This window comes from Enhydra lutris, unplaced genomic scaffold (genome assembly GCF_002288905.1).
Source record: "Enhydra lutris kenyoni isolate GAN:26980312 unplaced genomic scaffold, ASM228890v2 scaffoldscaffold37, whole genome shotgun sequence".
Classification (NCBI taxonomy): Eukaryota; Metazoa; Chordata; class Mammalia; order Carnivora; family Mustelidae; genus Enhydra; species Enhydra lutris.
The window spans coordinates 21,358,322-21,377,006 of NW_019154121.1; the positions used below are offsets into that span (position 1 = coordinate 21,358,322).

The 18,685-nt window shown below is 35.4% G+C and overlaps 1 protein-coding gene across 1 annotated transcript in view; it reads left to right on the forward strand.

Annotated features, from left to right (window-relative positions):
- Positions 1-18,685, forward strand: part of LOC111154430 (asparaginyl-tRNA synthetase 2, mitochondrial) — a 126,734-nt gene that overhangs the window by 48,569 nt on the left and 59,480 nt on the right. Inside the window, exon 6 of the mRNA XM_022514027.1 lies at positions 11,351-11,445. Within this exon, the coding sequence (XP_022369735.1) occupies positions 11,351-11,445 (95 nt within the window). The remainder of the gene's footprint in view (positions 1-11,350; positions 11,446-18,685) is intronic.

An 18,685-nucleotide genomic window follows, 5' to 3' on the forward strand; every position in this document is an offset into this window, starting at 1 on the left:
CAGAAATAGCTTTAAGTTATACTACAGAGATGCTATCTCAGATCAGTGAAGTATTACTAAGTCAACTTCATAGCCATATAATTGTATTAACCAAAAATAATATGCAGAATTTTACATACATTGTGGCAGATGGTGTGATGTGAGTATGTTTTTCCCCTGAGAATTTTCATCCTCTGGGATGATATTGCTGTGGTAATTTCTTGTACTTTCAGCACAACAGTAGTAATTTCCATGATTCTTAGAATTATGGTACATAATCTACCTAGTCTTAATGTATTTCTTTCAACCTCTGAGTATTTTATTCGAGAGAAATAATATAAGAGAATATAAAGACATTTATTTATTTATTTATTTTTATATTCTTCTCTATATACTTTTAATTTTTTCAAATGGAGCCCAATATGGGGCTCAAACTCACAACTCTGAGATCTGGACCTGAGTATAGATCAAGATTTGAACCAAAGAATGTAAAGACACTTTTTAAAGTACTGTACGTGAAATTTTTATAATTTTAGAATTTTAGAAATGTTTAGAATCAGAGCTTTCATTCATTGTGAAAAATATTTCTAAACATAAACCAGGAAGAATGCTTAGTATTTCATTACTTGCCTTACATTTACTGATATTTGCTATTATGGTATTTTGATAGTTCATAAAATAATATACTTGCTATCTTATTTCTTTAATTACATTTAATTTAGTTATTTTGTTTTCTTTTTTTAAGATACAGCAGAAATATAATATTCAGAGATTTAGAGTGTTTATTTTCAAGGTGGTTATTTGGATCTTAGAGCTCATTTTCCTTTACAGAAATATGTAATAATTATATTCACAGGGTAGTCATTAAGACTATTTAATGCATCATATAGGTAAAATACTGTAACTTTTTTTTTTTTAAGATTTTTATTTATTTGACAGAGAGAGAGATCACAAGTAGAGAGAGAGAGAGAGAGAGAGAGAGAGAGGAGGAGGCAGGCTCCCTGCCTAGCAGAGAGCCTGATGTGGGACTTGATCCCAGAACCCTGAGATCAGGACCTGAGCTGAAGGCAGAGGCTTAACCCACTGAGCCACCCAGACAGCCCCAAAATACTGTAACTTTTAAAGACGACTTATAAAAACTGGTAATTAAGCAAAACAAAAATGGTAAAATTGAATAAGAAACTATTTTATCTTTGAAGAAAATAGGAGAATGAGAAGTATTGACATAGGGATCTTGCAGTCATATGCTGAACATTTTTAAGAGCTGTAAATATTGATCTGTGGTTTTTTTATAATTTTAAACATACAGGAAAAGCATAGAAAATAACAACCAAATGTCACCCAGCTCAATATATTGCTTCAGAAACTTTAAAAAATAAAACCTGCAATTTTTAATGTTATGTTTTTTTTTTATTTTAAACCTTGTGGCTCTCATAGCATTTGATGTAAATTTGGGTAGTTTTTAAGACTTGCAAGCATAAAGAAAGAAGAAATAAGGAAGCAGTCCCAGAGGTGACTGGGGTGATTTGTTTAGAGAGTGAAGGTTGTATAAGAGAGTACACAGATACATACCTTCTTTAGAACTGAATGAGCCACATCCATGAGAATGCAGAAACAGATCTAGAAATAAAAGAGATTTTTTTTTCAGTGATCAGAAAATTATATTGATGATAGTATCTTATCCTTTCCAGATTTTCCTGTTTGAATAGATGTCAGAATTAGATAGTGTTCAAAAGGTGGGCAAGTGAGTATGTGTCTTTTTATATTTAGCCAAAAGTGGTATTTAATTATATAGGATATCTGCAAATTATGTGTTTGTGAGTGGGGATGGATAGGAGGAAGACAGAGTCATAGTAGGGCGCGTAACTAATTTCTGTGAGGAAAATGAAAATTTTTCTCTAAGCTGCTTCAAACTTACAACCATATACTCAAAATACATTCTCTACCTTTTGTATTTTTAAAAATTATTGTAGATGTTAAGATGATGGTTACAATAAAGGATCAGTAAACATCTCTTTACAGGTCTACCAGGAAAATGACAGAGTATTGATAATAAGCAGTATAGTTATAAGAGTTAATATAAGAAATACTTTCTGCAATACTATCTGCTTATCAGTGTCTATGTTAGAAAACAAACATACCCCTAAAAGTGCACTAGAGGTAGATTTTTTTTTTTAAGATTTTATTTATTTATTTGACAGAGAGAGAGATCACAAGTAGGCAGAGGCAGGCAGGGAGAGAGGAGGAAGCAGGCTCCCCACTGAGCAGAGAGCCTGATGGGGGCCTTGATCCCAGGACCCTGAGACCATGACCTGAGTTGAAGGCAGAGGCTTAACCCACTGAGCCTCCCAGGCACCCTAGAGGTAGCTTTTAGACCAGCAAAACCATGACACTGCTTGAAGCTTTTACAGCTAACTGTGCTACGTATGCTTTTTGTGCTTTCCTTGCTTCTTTATCAGACTTTATATCTTCTGATTTCTGGTAGCTAACTCCCTCTGTTCACCGTTGACTCACTCTTGGTCAACAAGCATTTATGGAACAATTACTAGCCTCTGGCACTGTGATAGGTGCTTAGCATACCAAGATACATAAACTCATTCCCTACTCAAAGAATTCAGCGATCATTTGGCCTTCTCTTCTCTGGCTTTCCCCCAACTGTGTTATTATTACAGGTAGTGCAGTAAAACCATCTATATTGTCTTGGTATTTGACTTTTTCCATACCTTGTTCTTGGTTTTAAATTTTTTATTGGTGCCGATCAAAGGAATCTGCGCCACTGTAGGACAAAAGATAAAATCATGAGTGTTTATGTGATAAAGAATACAAGGGGAATGGGGCACCTGGCGGGCTCAGTCAGTAGAGCATGCAGCTCTTGATCTCAGGGTCATGAGTGCAAGCCCCATGTTGAGCAAAGAGCTTACTTTAAAAAAAAGTAATAATTATAATAAATGAAATCTGCTTGTGTCAACAAACATATCTTTTTAAAAAAGAATACACGAGGGGCACCTGGGTGGCTCAGTGGGTTAAACCTCTGTCTTCAACTCAGGTCATGATCCCAGGGCCCTGCAATCAAGCCCCACATCAGGCTCCCTGCTCAGCGGAGAGCCTGCTTATCCCTGACCCTTACTCCCAGCTCATCCTCCCTCTCTCTTTCTCATTCTCTCTTTCAAATAACGTCTTTAAAAAAGATAAGGTAAAATAAAATTAATAAAAAAGAATACATGGGATAAAACCCATATACCATTTGAGTATTTGCTAATAGTACCTCAGATTGTACTTTAAAAAAATATATAGTTTTAAATGTATTTTTTGAACAGATGATATAGTTCACGGTTCAAAAGGTAGTAATTTAAAAGTACAGAAGGATTGTATCCCACCTTGGTTCCCTAATGATCTGCTATCCTTCCCCGGAATCAACCATTGTTATTTCTTATGAATCCTCAAAATATTATGTGGCACTATCACATTGTGGTTAAAGACAGAGATTCTGGCCAGACCACCTTGATTCATACTGTGCATCACATCAGGCAAGTTGAATAAATGACCTCTTTGTCTCAATTTCTCCTTTGTAAATGGGAATACTAATAGTTTATTAAGTTGCTTATAAGCTCTTTAGCACAATGTGTGGCACATAGTAAGTGTTTACTGCATATTGGGTATGGTTGTTTCTGTAAATCTGTATATATCTGAATGTCTGTTCTTTTAACCTCATTAGTACAAAGTTGAATTAAACATAATTTTCATTCATGGTATACTGTTACTGTCTATGCAAGGCACTAGTATCATATTACTGTGTAACAAAATCATTTATTCTTTCCCATGAGTCTACAGGTCATTTGGGTGATTCTGATCTCTGTTGGACTTGGTTAGCTGATGGTTTGGCTGGGAGCTGGCCGATCGAGGATGGCCTCACATGTCTCAGATTCCTCTGTCTTGTTAATCAGGGCATGATCTCCTTGGTGGCATAGGTCCAAGAAAGAATATGGAAATGCGCAAGCATCGTTTTCAAGCCACTATTTTTGTCAATTTTTGTTACCATATCATTGGTCAAAACAAGTCACTTGGCCAAACTCAGATTTAGCATGCGATATGACAAGGGGTGTTCATACAGAGAGGTGTGAAAAATTGAAGCCACGAATGCATTTAATCTAATCTAATCTACTCTGTAGTAATTGCAGTGCAGCACTTGGTGGTTGTCTTAAAGCAGGATAGTCAGTAGTATGGAAGACAAGCTAGAAATTAGAGATCACCAGGCACCTCGGTGCGTGTGTCACCGTGTCAGACTGCCCCAGTTTTCTAAGAGTCATGACATCAGCTTTATTTTCTCTTCTCAAATCTTTTGCACATCCCCTCTCAATAAGAGATGGCCAGCTATAACCTGGAACCAAGCAGGAAGGGGAATTTTAGGAAACATAGTCCTCCGTTTCAATGGGAGCAGTAATGCCAAGCTGACAAAGCACAATTCATCACAGCCCCTTTCTTGTTTTATTTTTTCCTCTTTATCCCAGTCTCTGCTCCCATTCTTTTTTCTTCTCTCTCAGAGGTACTCACTTTAATGTTGAAATATCATCTTTTATTGTGTGTGTAGCCTCATAAAATATGAATGACCTTTTGTATGTGATTTTTAGTTTACATTAATGATAACATATTTTGTATCTTGTTCTATTTCCTACTTTTTCCCATTTAACTCTGTTCAAATTCTGTCCATGTAGGTACATTTATTTGTTGCTTCTCATTGCTACAAAATATGCAATGGTATTTGCTGCATTTTACTTACTCATTCTTCTAGCTAAGGACTCTTAAGTTGTCCTGTTCTAAGTTAACACCCAGAAAAAAAAGTACTGCAACAAATAGTCTTCAACATATTCCCTAATGACTTGTATAAAAATTTTTCTGGAATATATATCTAGGCGTGGAATTCTTGGGTCATAGGGTATATGTATTCTTAACTTCGTGAAGTTCTCCAGAATAGTAGTACCAGTGTACACTATACAACTTTATGAGAGGGTTCCAGTTTTCTGATGAATTAGTTCTCTATGACTTTGTTAGAAAAAAAATTTTTTTTTAAGATTTTTGTATTCATTTGAGAGAGAGAGAGGGTATGTGCACTAGAGGGAGCAGCAGAAATAGAGGAAGAAGCAAGGAGCCCAATGCAGGGCTCAATTCTCAATTCCAGGACCCTGAGATCATGACCTGAGCTGAAGGCAGACGCTTAACCAACTGAGCCACTCAGGCACCCCAGGTTTTCTATGACTTTATAACAAATTGCTTGAAACTTAGCAACACCAAACAGCACCCGTTATTACTCGGTTCTGTATATCATCAGTCCAGGATGGTGTAGTTAGGTTGTCCGCTCAGTCTCAGAAGGCTGAAGGCAATGTGTGTGCCAGTTGTATTCTCCTCTGTAGTTCGACTTTCTCTCTCAAACTCATTTCTGCTATCAGCCAAATTTAGTTCCTTGCAGTTCTAGGATTGAAGTTACCATCTTGTTGCTGACTATTGGCTAGTTTGTTCTCAGCTCCTAGGGACTGTCCTAAGCACCTTTTTTGCATGTGGCCTTCTCCATCTTCGAGTCAAGGACAGCTTGTTGAATCCTTCTCCTGCTTCAAATCTCTGACTTCCTCTCCTGCAACCAGCTATAGAAAACATTTCTGCTTTTAAAGGGCTCATGTGGTTAGGTTGGGAATACCCAGAAAGTCTCCAAATCTTGAGGCCCTCTGATTTGGAACTTTCTTTTTTCTTTTTTCTTTTTTCTTTTTTCTTTTTCTTTCTTTCTTTTTTTTTTTCTTTTTTCTTTTTTTTTTTTTTTTGATCTTTTAATAAACTGTAAGGCAGGACAAATATCTCTTTTTTTTTTTTTCATTTTTTGCTCATTTCTTAATTTTTCTCCTCATGGTAAGTATGCTCGTTAATCCCTGTCACCTATTTCACCTATTCCCCCCCACCTACCTCCCCTCTAGTAACCCTCAGTTTGTTCTCTATAGTTAAGAGTCTGTTTCTTGATTTGCCTCTCTCTTTTTTTTCTTTTCCTTTTCTTGTTTGTTTTGTTTTTTGAATTCTGCTTGTGAGGGAGATCATATGGTATTTGTCTTTCTCTGGTTGACTTATTTCACTTAGCAATATACTCTGTAGCTCTTTCCATGTTGTTGCAAATAGCGAGATTTCATTCTTTTTTAGGGCTGAATAATATTCTCATATACATAGTTATATGTGTATCTCTTCCATGTTTTCTTTATCCATTAATTTATCGATGAACACTTGGGCTGCTTCCATAGTTCAGCTATTGTACATAATGCTGCAGTAAACATAAGGATGCATGTATCCCTTTGAATTAGTATTTTTATGTGTTTTTGGGGTAAATACCCAGTAGCCCAATTACTGCATCATAGAGTAGTTCTATTTTTAATTTTTTGAGGAACCTCCATACTGTTTTCCACAGTGGCTATTCCAGTTCGCATTTCCAAGAGAGAGTTTCCTTTTTCTCCACATCTTCACCAGCACCTGTTGTTTCTTGTGTTTTTGATTTTAGCCATTCTGACAGGTGTGAGTTGATATCTCATTGTACTTTTGATTTGCATTTCCTTGATGAGTGATGTTGAGCATCTCTTCATGTGTCTGTTGGACATCTGAATGTCTTCTTTGGAGAAATGTCTATTTGTGTCTTCTGCCCATTTTTTAATTAGCTTATTCATTTTTTGGGTGTTAGGTTAATGTAAGTCCTTTATATACTTTGGATACTAACCCTTTTTTGGCTACATCATTTGCAGATATCTTCTCCCTTTCAGTAGGTTGCCTTTTAGTTTTGTGTTTCCTTCATTGATCAGAACCTTTTTATTTTGATATAGTCCCAATAGTTTATTTTTGCTTATTTCCTTTGCCTTAGGAAACATATGTAGAAAAATGTTACTACGGCTGATATCAGAGAGAGTACTGCCGGTGCTCACTGATTTGGAGCTTTAGTTGCAAAATCCTTCATGGCCGTTCCTGGCTTAGTGGTTAATTGACTAAATCAGGGGCTGAGACTCTTGGGCACATCTTAGATATCTGTCTACCATACCCTGAATCTGTACCTACACTTGACCTTAAATAACTTTGTAATCTTTGTCAATCTGGTATATGTAATGAATTCTTCTTAAAATGCCTTATTTTCATTTGCATTTCTTTTGTTTGTAGTGAATTTGAGTGTTTTCTCATATATCTTAGCCATGCAAATTTTCCTTTTTTTGTAAAAATCTCTTTTCATATCCCTTGTCCAGTTGGGGAGCAGCTTTTTTTCTTTCTTGTTTTCTTGTCGACAGGTCCTTATAGGTCCTGTCCATTAATCACTTGTCAATTTTAGGTGCTGAAAATATATTATTCTTTTTTTTTTTTTAAAGACTTTATTTTTTAATAATCTCTCCACCCAAAATTGGGCTCAAACTCTAAACCCCAAGAAGAAGATTCGCATTATCTCCTGACTGAGCCACCCAGGCGCACTGAAAATATTTTCTTCTTAATCTGTCATTCTTCTGACTTTGCCTGTATCTTCCTTTGTTAAATAGAGATCCTTAAGTTTAATGTCAAATTTGTCCATTTTTCATAAATTTGTCATAAATTTGTCATTTATTACTTGCATTGTGGGAATCTAGTTAAAGAAATCCTATGCACTGGCAAGGTCATAAAATTGGATGCATAATCGGTATTTTTTTATTCTTTCTTCATTACTAAGAAGTATTTAAGATTACAGATCTTAAATTTGCAATCCTATGTTAGTTTTTTTTTTTAAGATTTTATTTATTTATTTGACAGAGAGAGATCACAAGTAGGCAGAGAGGCAGGCAGAGAGAGGAGGAATCAGGCCCCCCACCAAGCAGAGAGCCTGATGTGGGACTCAATCACAGGACCCTGAGATCATGACCTGAGCAAAGGCACTGAGCCACCCAGGCCCCCCCCCGCCTTGTTAGTTTTTTACCCTGTCAAATCCAATAGTTACTTATTTATATATACTTTTTAAAAAATTGAGGTGAAATTCTTATTAATTATTTTGAAGGGTACATTTTGTGGCATTTAGTGCATTTATCATGTTATACAACTACCACCTGTATCAAGTTCTAAAACATTTTCATTATCCCAAAAACAAACCTCATGCCCCATCCCCATATCTCCTATTCCCTCCAGACCCATGGCTCTCACCTAGTCAGCCTCTATAGATTTACCTCTTTCAGACATTTCATACAAATGGGAACATACAATATGTGGCCTTTTATGTCTCACTTTTACTCAGCATAACATGTCCAAGATTTAGTCTTATTTTAATGTGTATATAAGTACTTCATTCCATCTTATGGCTGAATATTATTCCATTGTTTATATATATTACATTTTGTTTATTTTTCTGTTAATGACATTTGAATTGTTTTCATCTTGGCTATTGTGAATAGTGCTCTTATGAACATGAACGTATATATATATGTATTTGAGTACCTGGCTTTAATTCTTTGAAGTATATACCTAGGAATAGAATTGGTAGGTTATATAGTAATTCTTTGTTTATCTTTTTTAAGGAAACATGAAACTGTTTTCCTAAGCACCTGCACCACCTAACATTTTTAGTTTCATTCCATTGCAGTCAAAGAAAAGGACTTGTATGATTTCAATCTTTTTTAATTTATTGAGGCTTGTTTTATGTCCTAGCATATGGTCTGTCCTGAACAATATTGCATGTGTTCTTGAGACAATATGCCATCTGCTGTTGTTGGTGAAGTCTAAAATTTTTAAATTTCCTCTCTCAATTCAGCATTTGGTTCTTAGAAACCTTTAACTGTTTTCCAGAGTCCCCACAGTTGATTCTAACAGTTTTTACTCATTATTTTCAGTTTTTCCGTGGAGGGACAGCCCTTCAGAGCAATCTATCCCACCATGTTTATCTACACCACTCTCAGCAATTGCTTTTTAAAATATTTCATAATGTCCCTTTAATATCCTGAAGTAAAATATATAGGTAGTATAACTTAATTCAGAAGTTTTAAAAATCAATGTAATGCATAAGTTGTAATGTAAAGGAGAAATAAGAAGTAATTTTTAAAACTGTAGTAGGAATTTCAGTATGTAAGTATGTATGACATTGGATGGCATGATGAAGTAGCGATATGTTTATACCTATTTAAATAAGTTGCGTTTAAGAGATGTAAGAGGATCAGATTCTATTTTGTACAAATGCTAATAAATGAAAGACTAAAAGGTAGTCATAAAGACTAGACTTTTATATGCACAGGAAATGAGAGAAATCACTTTAGGAGAAGTCAAGATAGAACACAAATACAAATTATAGACTAAAGAGGTAAAGGAAAGGAGAAAATAATAATATTCTTATAAATGTGCTGGGCCTTATTTGAAACATAATTATTTATTAAGTAGTGAGGAACTACAGAAAACATACTTTTTTATTTTGGAAATCCAAGCACAGGTCAGGGCAAATATTTTAGTCTTATGTACTTGAGTCCTTAGAAGAAATATCCCTTCGGTGAATATGGGATTCCAAGATAGATTTTTAAAAAGCAGTGATAGGACATTTAGGACCAGTATCAAAGTAAGTTTGAAAAATAAAAGGCAATTACAAAATAAATGAATGATTTCAATTGGTAATTTTTACACTAGATTTCTCATTCATACACATATATGCCTGTATCTGATAGGCAATATTTTTAGAACCAATGGAATTAAATAAGATGTCTTCATGTGTTTCTGTAATTCAGTATTTGATACTAAGTCTCTTAAAGGAGTCTCACATTCTCTATTGTGTGTATTTAAAATTGGCTTTATAGCTTATTTTTTAAAGATTTTATGTATTTATCTGACAGAGATCACAAGTAGGCAGAGAGGCATGCAGAGAGAGAGGAAGGGAAGCAGGCTCCCTGCTGAGCAGAGAGCCCAATGCGGGGCTCCATCCCAGGACTCTGGGATCATGACCTGAGCTGAAGGCAGAGGCTTTAACCCACTGAGCCACTCGGGTGCCCCAAAGATTTTATTTATTTATTTGACAGATGGAGATCACAAGTAGGCAGAGAAGCAGGCAGAGAGAGGGGACAAAGCAGGCTCCCTGCTGAGCAGAGAGCCTGATACGGAGCTCCATCCCAGGACCTTGGGATCATGACCTGAGTTGAAGGCAGAGGCTTTAACCCACTGAGCCACCCAGGCGCCCCTAAAATTGGCCTTATTGCTTTTATAGTAACAGTACCATTACACTAAAGCACTTTAAAATAAATGCACAATCTGAAATATAAGACTAAGAGAAATTAACTTTCATCCAAAAAAGTGAGTATAATAGCCATACTTGGATCCAGAAGCTTTTTTAGTTGTCTATTTCAATTGTGTTTCTGGGTGGCTCAGTCTGTTAAGCGTCTGCCTTTGACTTGGGTATTGATCCTTCTCCCTCTGCTCCTCCCCCTGCTTGTGCTCTCTCTCTGTGTCAAATAAATAAATAAGCAATCTTTTTAAAAAAGTAAAATAAGTGCATTTGACCCCCAGATAACTTTATAGTTTGTTATAAATGATGACTGGCCTGTTTCCTACCTGTTTTAACTAGAATAATCACCATATCTATATTATAAGTTTATAAAATCTTTAAATTAATTGCTCCCTGTATCTTTTAAAGATAGAGTTCTGCTCTTCTGCATTGTGGTGGAAGTTAAATTAATATACGTAAAAGTTTATAATGTAGGGGCGCCTGGGTGGCTCAGTGGTTTAAAGCCTCTGCCTTCGGCTTGGGTCGTGATCCCGGGGTCCTGGGATCGAGCCCCGCATCGGGCTCTCTGCTCCGTGGAGGGCCTGCTTCCTCCTCTCTCTCTGCCTGCCTCCCTGCCTACTTGTGATCTCTCTCTCTGTCAAATGAATAAATAAAATCTTAAAAAAAAAGTTTATAATGTATTTATAAAAATCTGCATTAAAAATACTATTATTAAAAATTTAATAACATGACAACACGTTCTAGAGGCTATTCCTTTGAGAAAATCAAATTTCAGTCATGGGTCAGAATTTTAAGAGATTTTGTATTTCTTCAAAAATTCTTTAAAAATTTTAATTCACAATCTCTTTCTTTGTTTGTCTCTTAGTCAGAATCACTTTTTAGGGAGAACTGTATCTTGTGACAAAAATACTTTGTCCTTTGGTTTTATGTTTTGAAAATGTGGAGCAAATGTCCTTGACCTTAGCAATTTCTAAGTAGGCATTTTCTCTTTTAGGATTGTACTGAGAACTGCCTTTATTTTCATGAAAATGATCTGTCCTCGCATATATTGAATTGCATTGTGATTTTAGTTGTGGCACGTATGTGAATGTGAAAGCAGAGCAAAATATCTCATAGCTTTTTGTGGCTCATGTTTTTCATTTGCAGCCTTCAAGCAAAATTAAGGTGCCTGAGGAGAATTTCTTCAATGTTCCTGCTTTCTTAACTGTTTCGGGACAACTTCACCTAGAAGTGATGTCAGGGTACAGAATTTTCTTTTCTCTTTTGCTTTAATGGACTACTGATTATGGGTTGGATGGGAATGAAATAATGCTTTCTTTCACCGTGCCAAAACCTACAAATTGAAATCAGTGTTTACAATTAGTTCACTTGAATTCACCAAAGTACATTTAGACTTGACAATAACCAGGTTTCTTCCTAAAATCACATTAGTCTAGACTTTTGATTTTAATGAAAAATGTAACATTGCAAAGATGAAGTTGTGGTTTTTTTCTTTTTGCTAATCTTTTTCTTTTCTCATAAATCTCAAAATATGTAATGAAAATTTAAGTGTAATTAATCATGTTTATGAAAGTAAAGACAGTTATGTGTAGTTCACATCTGAACCAGGTATTAGCTTCTTGCATTTAGAAACAAATAGGTACCCGGAACAGATGGAAGAAAAAAATTTTTTAAGTAATTAGCTTAAATAAGGAAAATTAACTCACAGAACCATCAGGAGTGACATGTAACAAATTAGAAAGTCTTAGACGTCAGATCACATGGCCTTGAAAATAACATACACTTAGATTCTTTTCTGATTTATCTTTGAAATAAAAAGTATTAGATAATTCCGATAACAAGATTATTAACAATATTTTCAGAATACTGTACAAAAAACTTATTGCAATAGCCCTGTGAGACTATAGGATTTGCAGAGCAGTGGGTGGAAAAGGTCATGTCAGGCATGTCATGGAAAGTTCCTTATGCCTTTCAAAGCATAATTTTAAGAAATTAAAATCATGACTCATACAAGTATGAAGTGAACATGTATCAAATATTTTATTCAATTCATAAATTACTAAGGGAACAAGGAAAATAGTAAGGCTGGTTCAGAGAGCATTTGAAGAGCTGTGTATTCATATAGGCAATTTAATAAAGGAATTTTAGAATTAGATTGTGAGGTTAGTTATAAACTGGTTAATATCCTACAGACCAATAAATCTTAACCTTTGGAATTTTCTCTTCTACCTGACAAAAATTATTTGTAACTCTACTAGACAGAAATCTTCAAGTTAACATGTAACTTTATTTAATCTGGGATATTTAATTCAGTAGTCAATAGAATAATGGAGCAAAGTACATTCTCGTAAGTAATTAACCTTTGAACAAATCTGTGTCCCCAGTATTCCACTGAAAGGGAACGCTAGGGGCACCTGGTGGCTCAGTGGGTTAAAGCCTCTGCCTTCAGCTCAGGTCATGATCCCAGGGTCCTGGGATCCAGCCCTGCACTGGGCTCTCTGCTCAGCGGGGAGCCTGCTCCCCACCCCCCACCCCCGCCCCCTGCTTTCTGCCTGCCTCTGCCTACTTGTGATCTCTGTCTGTCAAAGAAAGAAAGGGCACGCTATCTACCTTCTGGCCTTATATCCAAGTTTTAGATAATCTTTCTTAAATTTTTGGTATTCATTTTTTAATGTATAAAGTTTTTATTTTATTTTATTATTTGACAGAGAGATAGAGAGAGGGCACAAGCAGGGAGAGCAGCAGAGGAAGAGGGAAAAACAGGCTCCCCACTGAGCAGGTAGCCCAATGTGGGGCTCTCTCCCAGGACCCTGGGATCGTGACCTGAGCTGAAGGCAGATGCTTAACTAACTGAGCAACCCAGGCACCCTGCTGGCAATGTAGAGTGTTAGAAGCAAAGTACCTTCCCTTCAGAAGTGTCATAATATGTGAAAGGTGTAAGTTTACCAAGGGTTTGCCATTATAATACCCCTAGTGGATTAAATATGTTCCTACTTTCCTGGTAAAGTGCAGTGAACCACAGAACACAGTATACAGTGAAACTTGACAGAAGATTAAGTTGGCAGGATATAAGGTTCTGTATTTTTTTTAATGTCTTTTGAAGTATTTCTAATCATGTCAGTCAAATGTGTCTAGTTGAATATGCATAGTTCCAGGATTATTAGTATGCAGTACCTCATGTTTCCGATTAATGCCTGATTTGATCTCCAGTAAGAAATTGTTAGTCTTCCCTCAACCTTTTCTTTAATTGTATTTAACAGACTTTCAAAATATAGTAAATGTAGTTAAATTTAGAAGTTTAACATTTTCCAAAAGGATATCTATGTTGGTTTTGTGGTTTTATGGCTCCATTTTAAAGTTTAATTTGGTAGTTATTGTTGTTTTTAATAAACTTTCTATTTTTGAGTAATTTTTAAATATATAAAAGTTACAAAGACAGTGCAGACTTCTAATGTACACCTCTTGCCCAGTTTCCCCCACTGTAAATATTGTACATTGCCATGGTACATTTTGTCAAAACTAAGAACCCATTGTTAGTTTATTACTGTTAACTACATTCCAGACTTTATTTGGATTTCACGTTTTCCACCAGGGCTTGCTTTCTTCTTGCAGAATCCCATTCAATGTCCCACATTACTTTTGATTGTCTTGTTTCCTCCAGTCTCTTCTAGTCTGTAACAATTTCTCAGTCTTTCCTTGTTTTTCATGACTTGTAGAATGTATCCCAATCTGGATTTGTCTGTTGTTTTTCTCGTGTTTCAACTTGGAGTCAGATGGGTTTTTGAAAAGAATACCGAGAAGTAAAGTGCTCTTACCATCATCAGGGGTATGGGATATCCATATGGTGACATTAATCTTTATTACTTGGATTAGATAGTGTTTGCTGATTTTCTCCACTGAAAATGTACTGTTTTTCCCTTTCTTCGTCCTTTGGAAGTAAGTCACTAGGTCTACCCCACCCTTATTGGAGGTGGGAATGAGGGGTTAGGAAGCACAAGATGAAATTAAGCATCATGTCCTGGAGGGGAGAGTATTTGGAATTCTTCTATTTGGAAGATTTGTTGTCTCTTCGCCCTTATTTATTTTTGTAATCATTTATATCAAGATGGACTCATATTTATTTTATATGTTGGGTTATACTCTAATTCCATGTTATATATTTTGTTACTCCAACTGTTTTAGTTTTAGCTATTGGGAACTCATTCAGATTGACTATTGTAGTACCCTTTTGACATGCCCTTATCATTTTGTTTTTTGAGTACTTCCTTATTCTCTGGTAGTGTGAAATAGCCCATATTTCTTTACTTGTTTTATGTACTTATTTTTTATGATCTGTGAACCTACGCTGACACGTGTTAATACTCAAAGTCCATAGTTTATATTAGGGTTCACTTTTGGTGATGTACGTTCTGTAGTTTTGGATGAATGAGTAATAATGACACATATCCGTCATGATAGTATCACATAGAATAGTTTCACTGCCCTAAAAATCCTCTGTGCTCCTCCTACTCATCACTCCCTCCCTCTTAACCCCTAGCAAACACTGATATGTTTCCTCTCTCCAGAGTTTTGCCTTTTTCAGAAGGTCATATAGTTGAAATCCTATAGTATGTAGCCTTTTCAGATAATCTTCTTTCAGTTAGTAATATGCATTTAAGGTTCCACCACATCTTTTCATGGCTTGGTAGCTCATTTCTGAACAATATTCCATTATTTGGATGTACCACCGATTATCCATTCACCTTCTGAGGGACACCTTGGTTGCTTCCAAGTTTTGGCAGTTATCCTAGCCTTATTTTTTATTTTCCCTACCCTGGCCCTTGAAGCAGCCATTTCTCCAAAGAGACTTGGTTCCTTATATTGGAAAGTGTTACTTAGAAACCAAGATTCAGTCATTGGGTACTTTCCTACTGGCGGTGGATTATTGCTCCTAAATCCTCTGGGCAGATAGAGCTATACATTTTTTTAAAAGAAAGCTAAGTATTTTTATTACAATCTTCCTATAAATATAATTTGTAAGTGACATGTTTATTCTGAGAGAATTGGAAATACACTAAATTGCATTATATTCAGAAATGTCATATAATAAAATTTTCCATTTCTTGTCAGAGCCAGAATTGGAACAGGTAATATAGCCTAATGTATTTGAAAGAGTTTTTGATGATTATTGCTTTTCTTTTTTGTTCGTTGTGTTTTGTTTTGCTTTTTGCTTTTGGTGTTTTGTTAACAGGTGTTTTTTCCTTATTATGTATTTTTTTAGTAAACTGTGAAGGCAAGGATATTTCAGGATAAAACATGCTTTTCTCTTAAACATTGCTATTGGAAATATCAATTGGAACAGCCTTTTTAGAGAAATACCTTTTACCTAGAATTTCATTTCTAGGAATTTTTCTTACAACTCTGTAAAGGTGTATAAACAGAAATGTTGAAAGCAACTTTGTTTATACTAGGGGGAAAGTACTACTAACAATCTAAATGTCCATTTAGGAAGATTGATTAACCTTCAGTATACCAAGAAAATAGACATCACCATTTACCATCCAGGGGTAATGGACCTTATTTATAATAAATATTTTTATCCCATCTTATGAAAAATTTGTGGAAGTGAAAATAAACTTCATTAGAATTTTAATGAGAATATAAACGTAGCAAGCCCAAATTTTTAAAAACTGCTTTATTGAGAGATTTCTTATTTATTTACCATAAAATTCACCTATTTTAAAGTATACAGTTCAATGGGTTTTAGTATATTTTCACAGTTCAAATATCACCATAATCTAAGAATATTTTTATCAGGGGTGCCTGGGTGGCTCAGTTGGTACGCATCTGCCTTCAGCTCAGGTCATGATCCCAGGGTCCTGGGATGGAGCCCTAGCTCCCCACTCAGCAGGGAGTCTGCTGCTCCCTCTGTCTCTCCCCCCGGCTTGTTCTCTCTTTCTCTCTCAAAAAATAAATAAAATATTTTTTTTTTTTAAAGAATATTTTTATCACCCAAAAAGAAACTTTTTCTCATTAGCAGTCACTCCCCATCCTCCCTCCCATTCTAGGCAACCACTTAACTATTTTATGTCTCTATGAATTTGCCCATTCTGGGTATTTCATATAGATGGAATATGTAGTGTATCATTTTTTGTTCTACTTTGCATAATATTTTCAGTATCCATGTTGTAGCATATGTATTTCATTTGATTTTATTACCAAATAACATTATATGTGTGAGTGTAACACATTTGTTTATCCATTCGGCAGGTAATAATGGACATATAAGTTGTTTCTGTTTTTTGGCTATTATTACTAATGTTACTATGAATATTTGAGTACAAGTATTTGTGTAAACTTGTTTGCATTTTTCTTGCGTAGGTGTTTAGGAATGGAACCTTTGGGTCTCATGGTAATTTTAACTCTGTGAGGATTTGCAGGCTATTTTCCACAGTGCCTATTCTGTTTTATAGCCATCCCACCAACAATGTATAAAAGTTCCAGTTTCTCAGACAATTATCATATGATCTCTCTGATATGAGGAATTTGAGAGGCAGGGCGGAGGGTTGTACAGGGTAGGGAAGGAAAAAAATGAAACAAGATGGGATTGGGAGGGAGACAAACCGTAAGAGACTCTTAATCTCATGAAACAAACTTAAGGTTGCTGGAGGGTGGTCAGGAGGGATGGGTGCTTGGGTTATGGACATTGGGAGAGTGTGTGCTATGGTGAGTGCTATGAAATGTGTAAGCCTGATGATTCACAGACCTGTACCCCTGGGGCAGATAACACATTATATGTTAATAAAAATAATTTTAAAAAATTCCAATTTCTCCACATTCTTGTCAACACTTATATGTCTTTTTCATTGTGCCATTTTAGTGAGTGTAAAGTAGCATCTCATTATGGTTTTGATTTGCATGTCCCTAATGACTACTGATGAATATCTTTTGGTGTACCTGTTGGCCATTTGGATATCTTCTTTGGAGCTATGTCTGGTTAAATATTTGTTTCATTTTTTTTTAGTTTAGTTGTCATTTATCATTTAGTTGTAAGAGTTTTTTTTATATATACTCTGGATACAAGACCCTTAACAAACACAAGTTTTACAATTTGTTTTTCCCATTCTGTAGTTTGTTTTTTCATTTTCTTGATGATGGTGGTAAAGCCCAATTTTTATCCTCACTTCTCTGGGTTTTGAAAGTACTCCATACAGACACAGCCCTTTGAATGTAGCTAACTGTTTATCAATTGCCATGGCATGAACCAGGAATATATCTATACTTAATACAGATTCTGGATTTCGAATACTTCTTTAGTAGTTTCAAGCTTACTACTACTTCTGGTTCTTGCACTCACATCATCAAAAAATAATACTTTCGAGAACGTGACAGCTCATAATTTTGAAGAGGGGGTGGCCATCCTTTGATTCATAATTGCAAAACATTTTTATTTTTAAATTTGTAAACACCAATGATCAAATAACTTTATTTTTTCATTTCTATATGATATATTTTCTTCCAGATGGTTTTGTATACATACTTGCCTTCAGCTTTTGTTCATTGGTTAACCACGTCAGGTCAATTTTTGGTACACAAATGTAGATGATGAAAGAATATTGTCACATATCCTTCCAAAATAATGGTATAATCCCATTTCCTGTTGCATATTATTGCATGATGAAGTCCTAACTGTAGAGTAACTAATTGGATAGAAATATCATATTTCCTTTTGGCCCTTAGAAATGTATTATTCACTTATCAGTTCTTGGGTTTGAGAAAATTCATTTAAGATATCGTTATCTGTAGACTCATAGTCTGAGAGTTCACTTACACCAATTTTACCATTATTATTGGAGACTAGATTGTTACAATCTGTCTCTTTGCATTCGTTTCCTGGCTTGTCTAATATTTATGAAGCGTCTTTATCATTTATCTCCTCTTTGTCATTGTGAGTAAAAAATAAAAGATCTCAATTCTCAACTGTATTCTCTGAAAACTACAAAAAGACCACAACATTCATGTCTCCAGGCTTTTCTTAGACCTGTGTGAAAGATGACACAATACTTTGTGTACTGCAGTAAGACAATGTAAGATGAAATAGTGATGATGATTTCTCTCACTCTGAATCTTCCTCTTACCCACTGTGCATCCCAGGCACCCATCATTTTCTATTTTCAATGTTTTACTCTTTTTTACTTAGGAGGAATTGGTGAGTAATGAAATAATTTCTGGGATGAAACAAAAAAATGTTTAAGTATATAGTAAAAATAAGATCACTAGGGGCTCCTGGGTGGTTCAGAGGGTTAACGCCTCTGCCTTCAGCTCAAGTCATGATCCCAGGGTCCTGGGATCGAGCCCCGCATCAGGCTCTCTCCTTGGTGGGGAGCCTGCTTCCTCCTCTCTCTCTCTCTCTGCCTGCCTCTCTGCCTACTTGTGATCTCTCTTTGTCGAATGAATAAATAAAATCTTTAAAAAAAAATAAGATCACTAAATCCCATATAT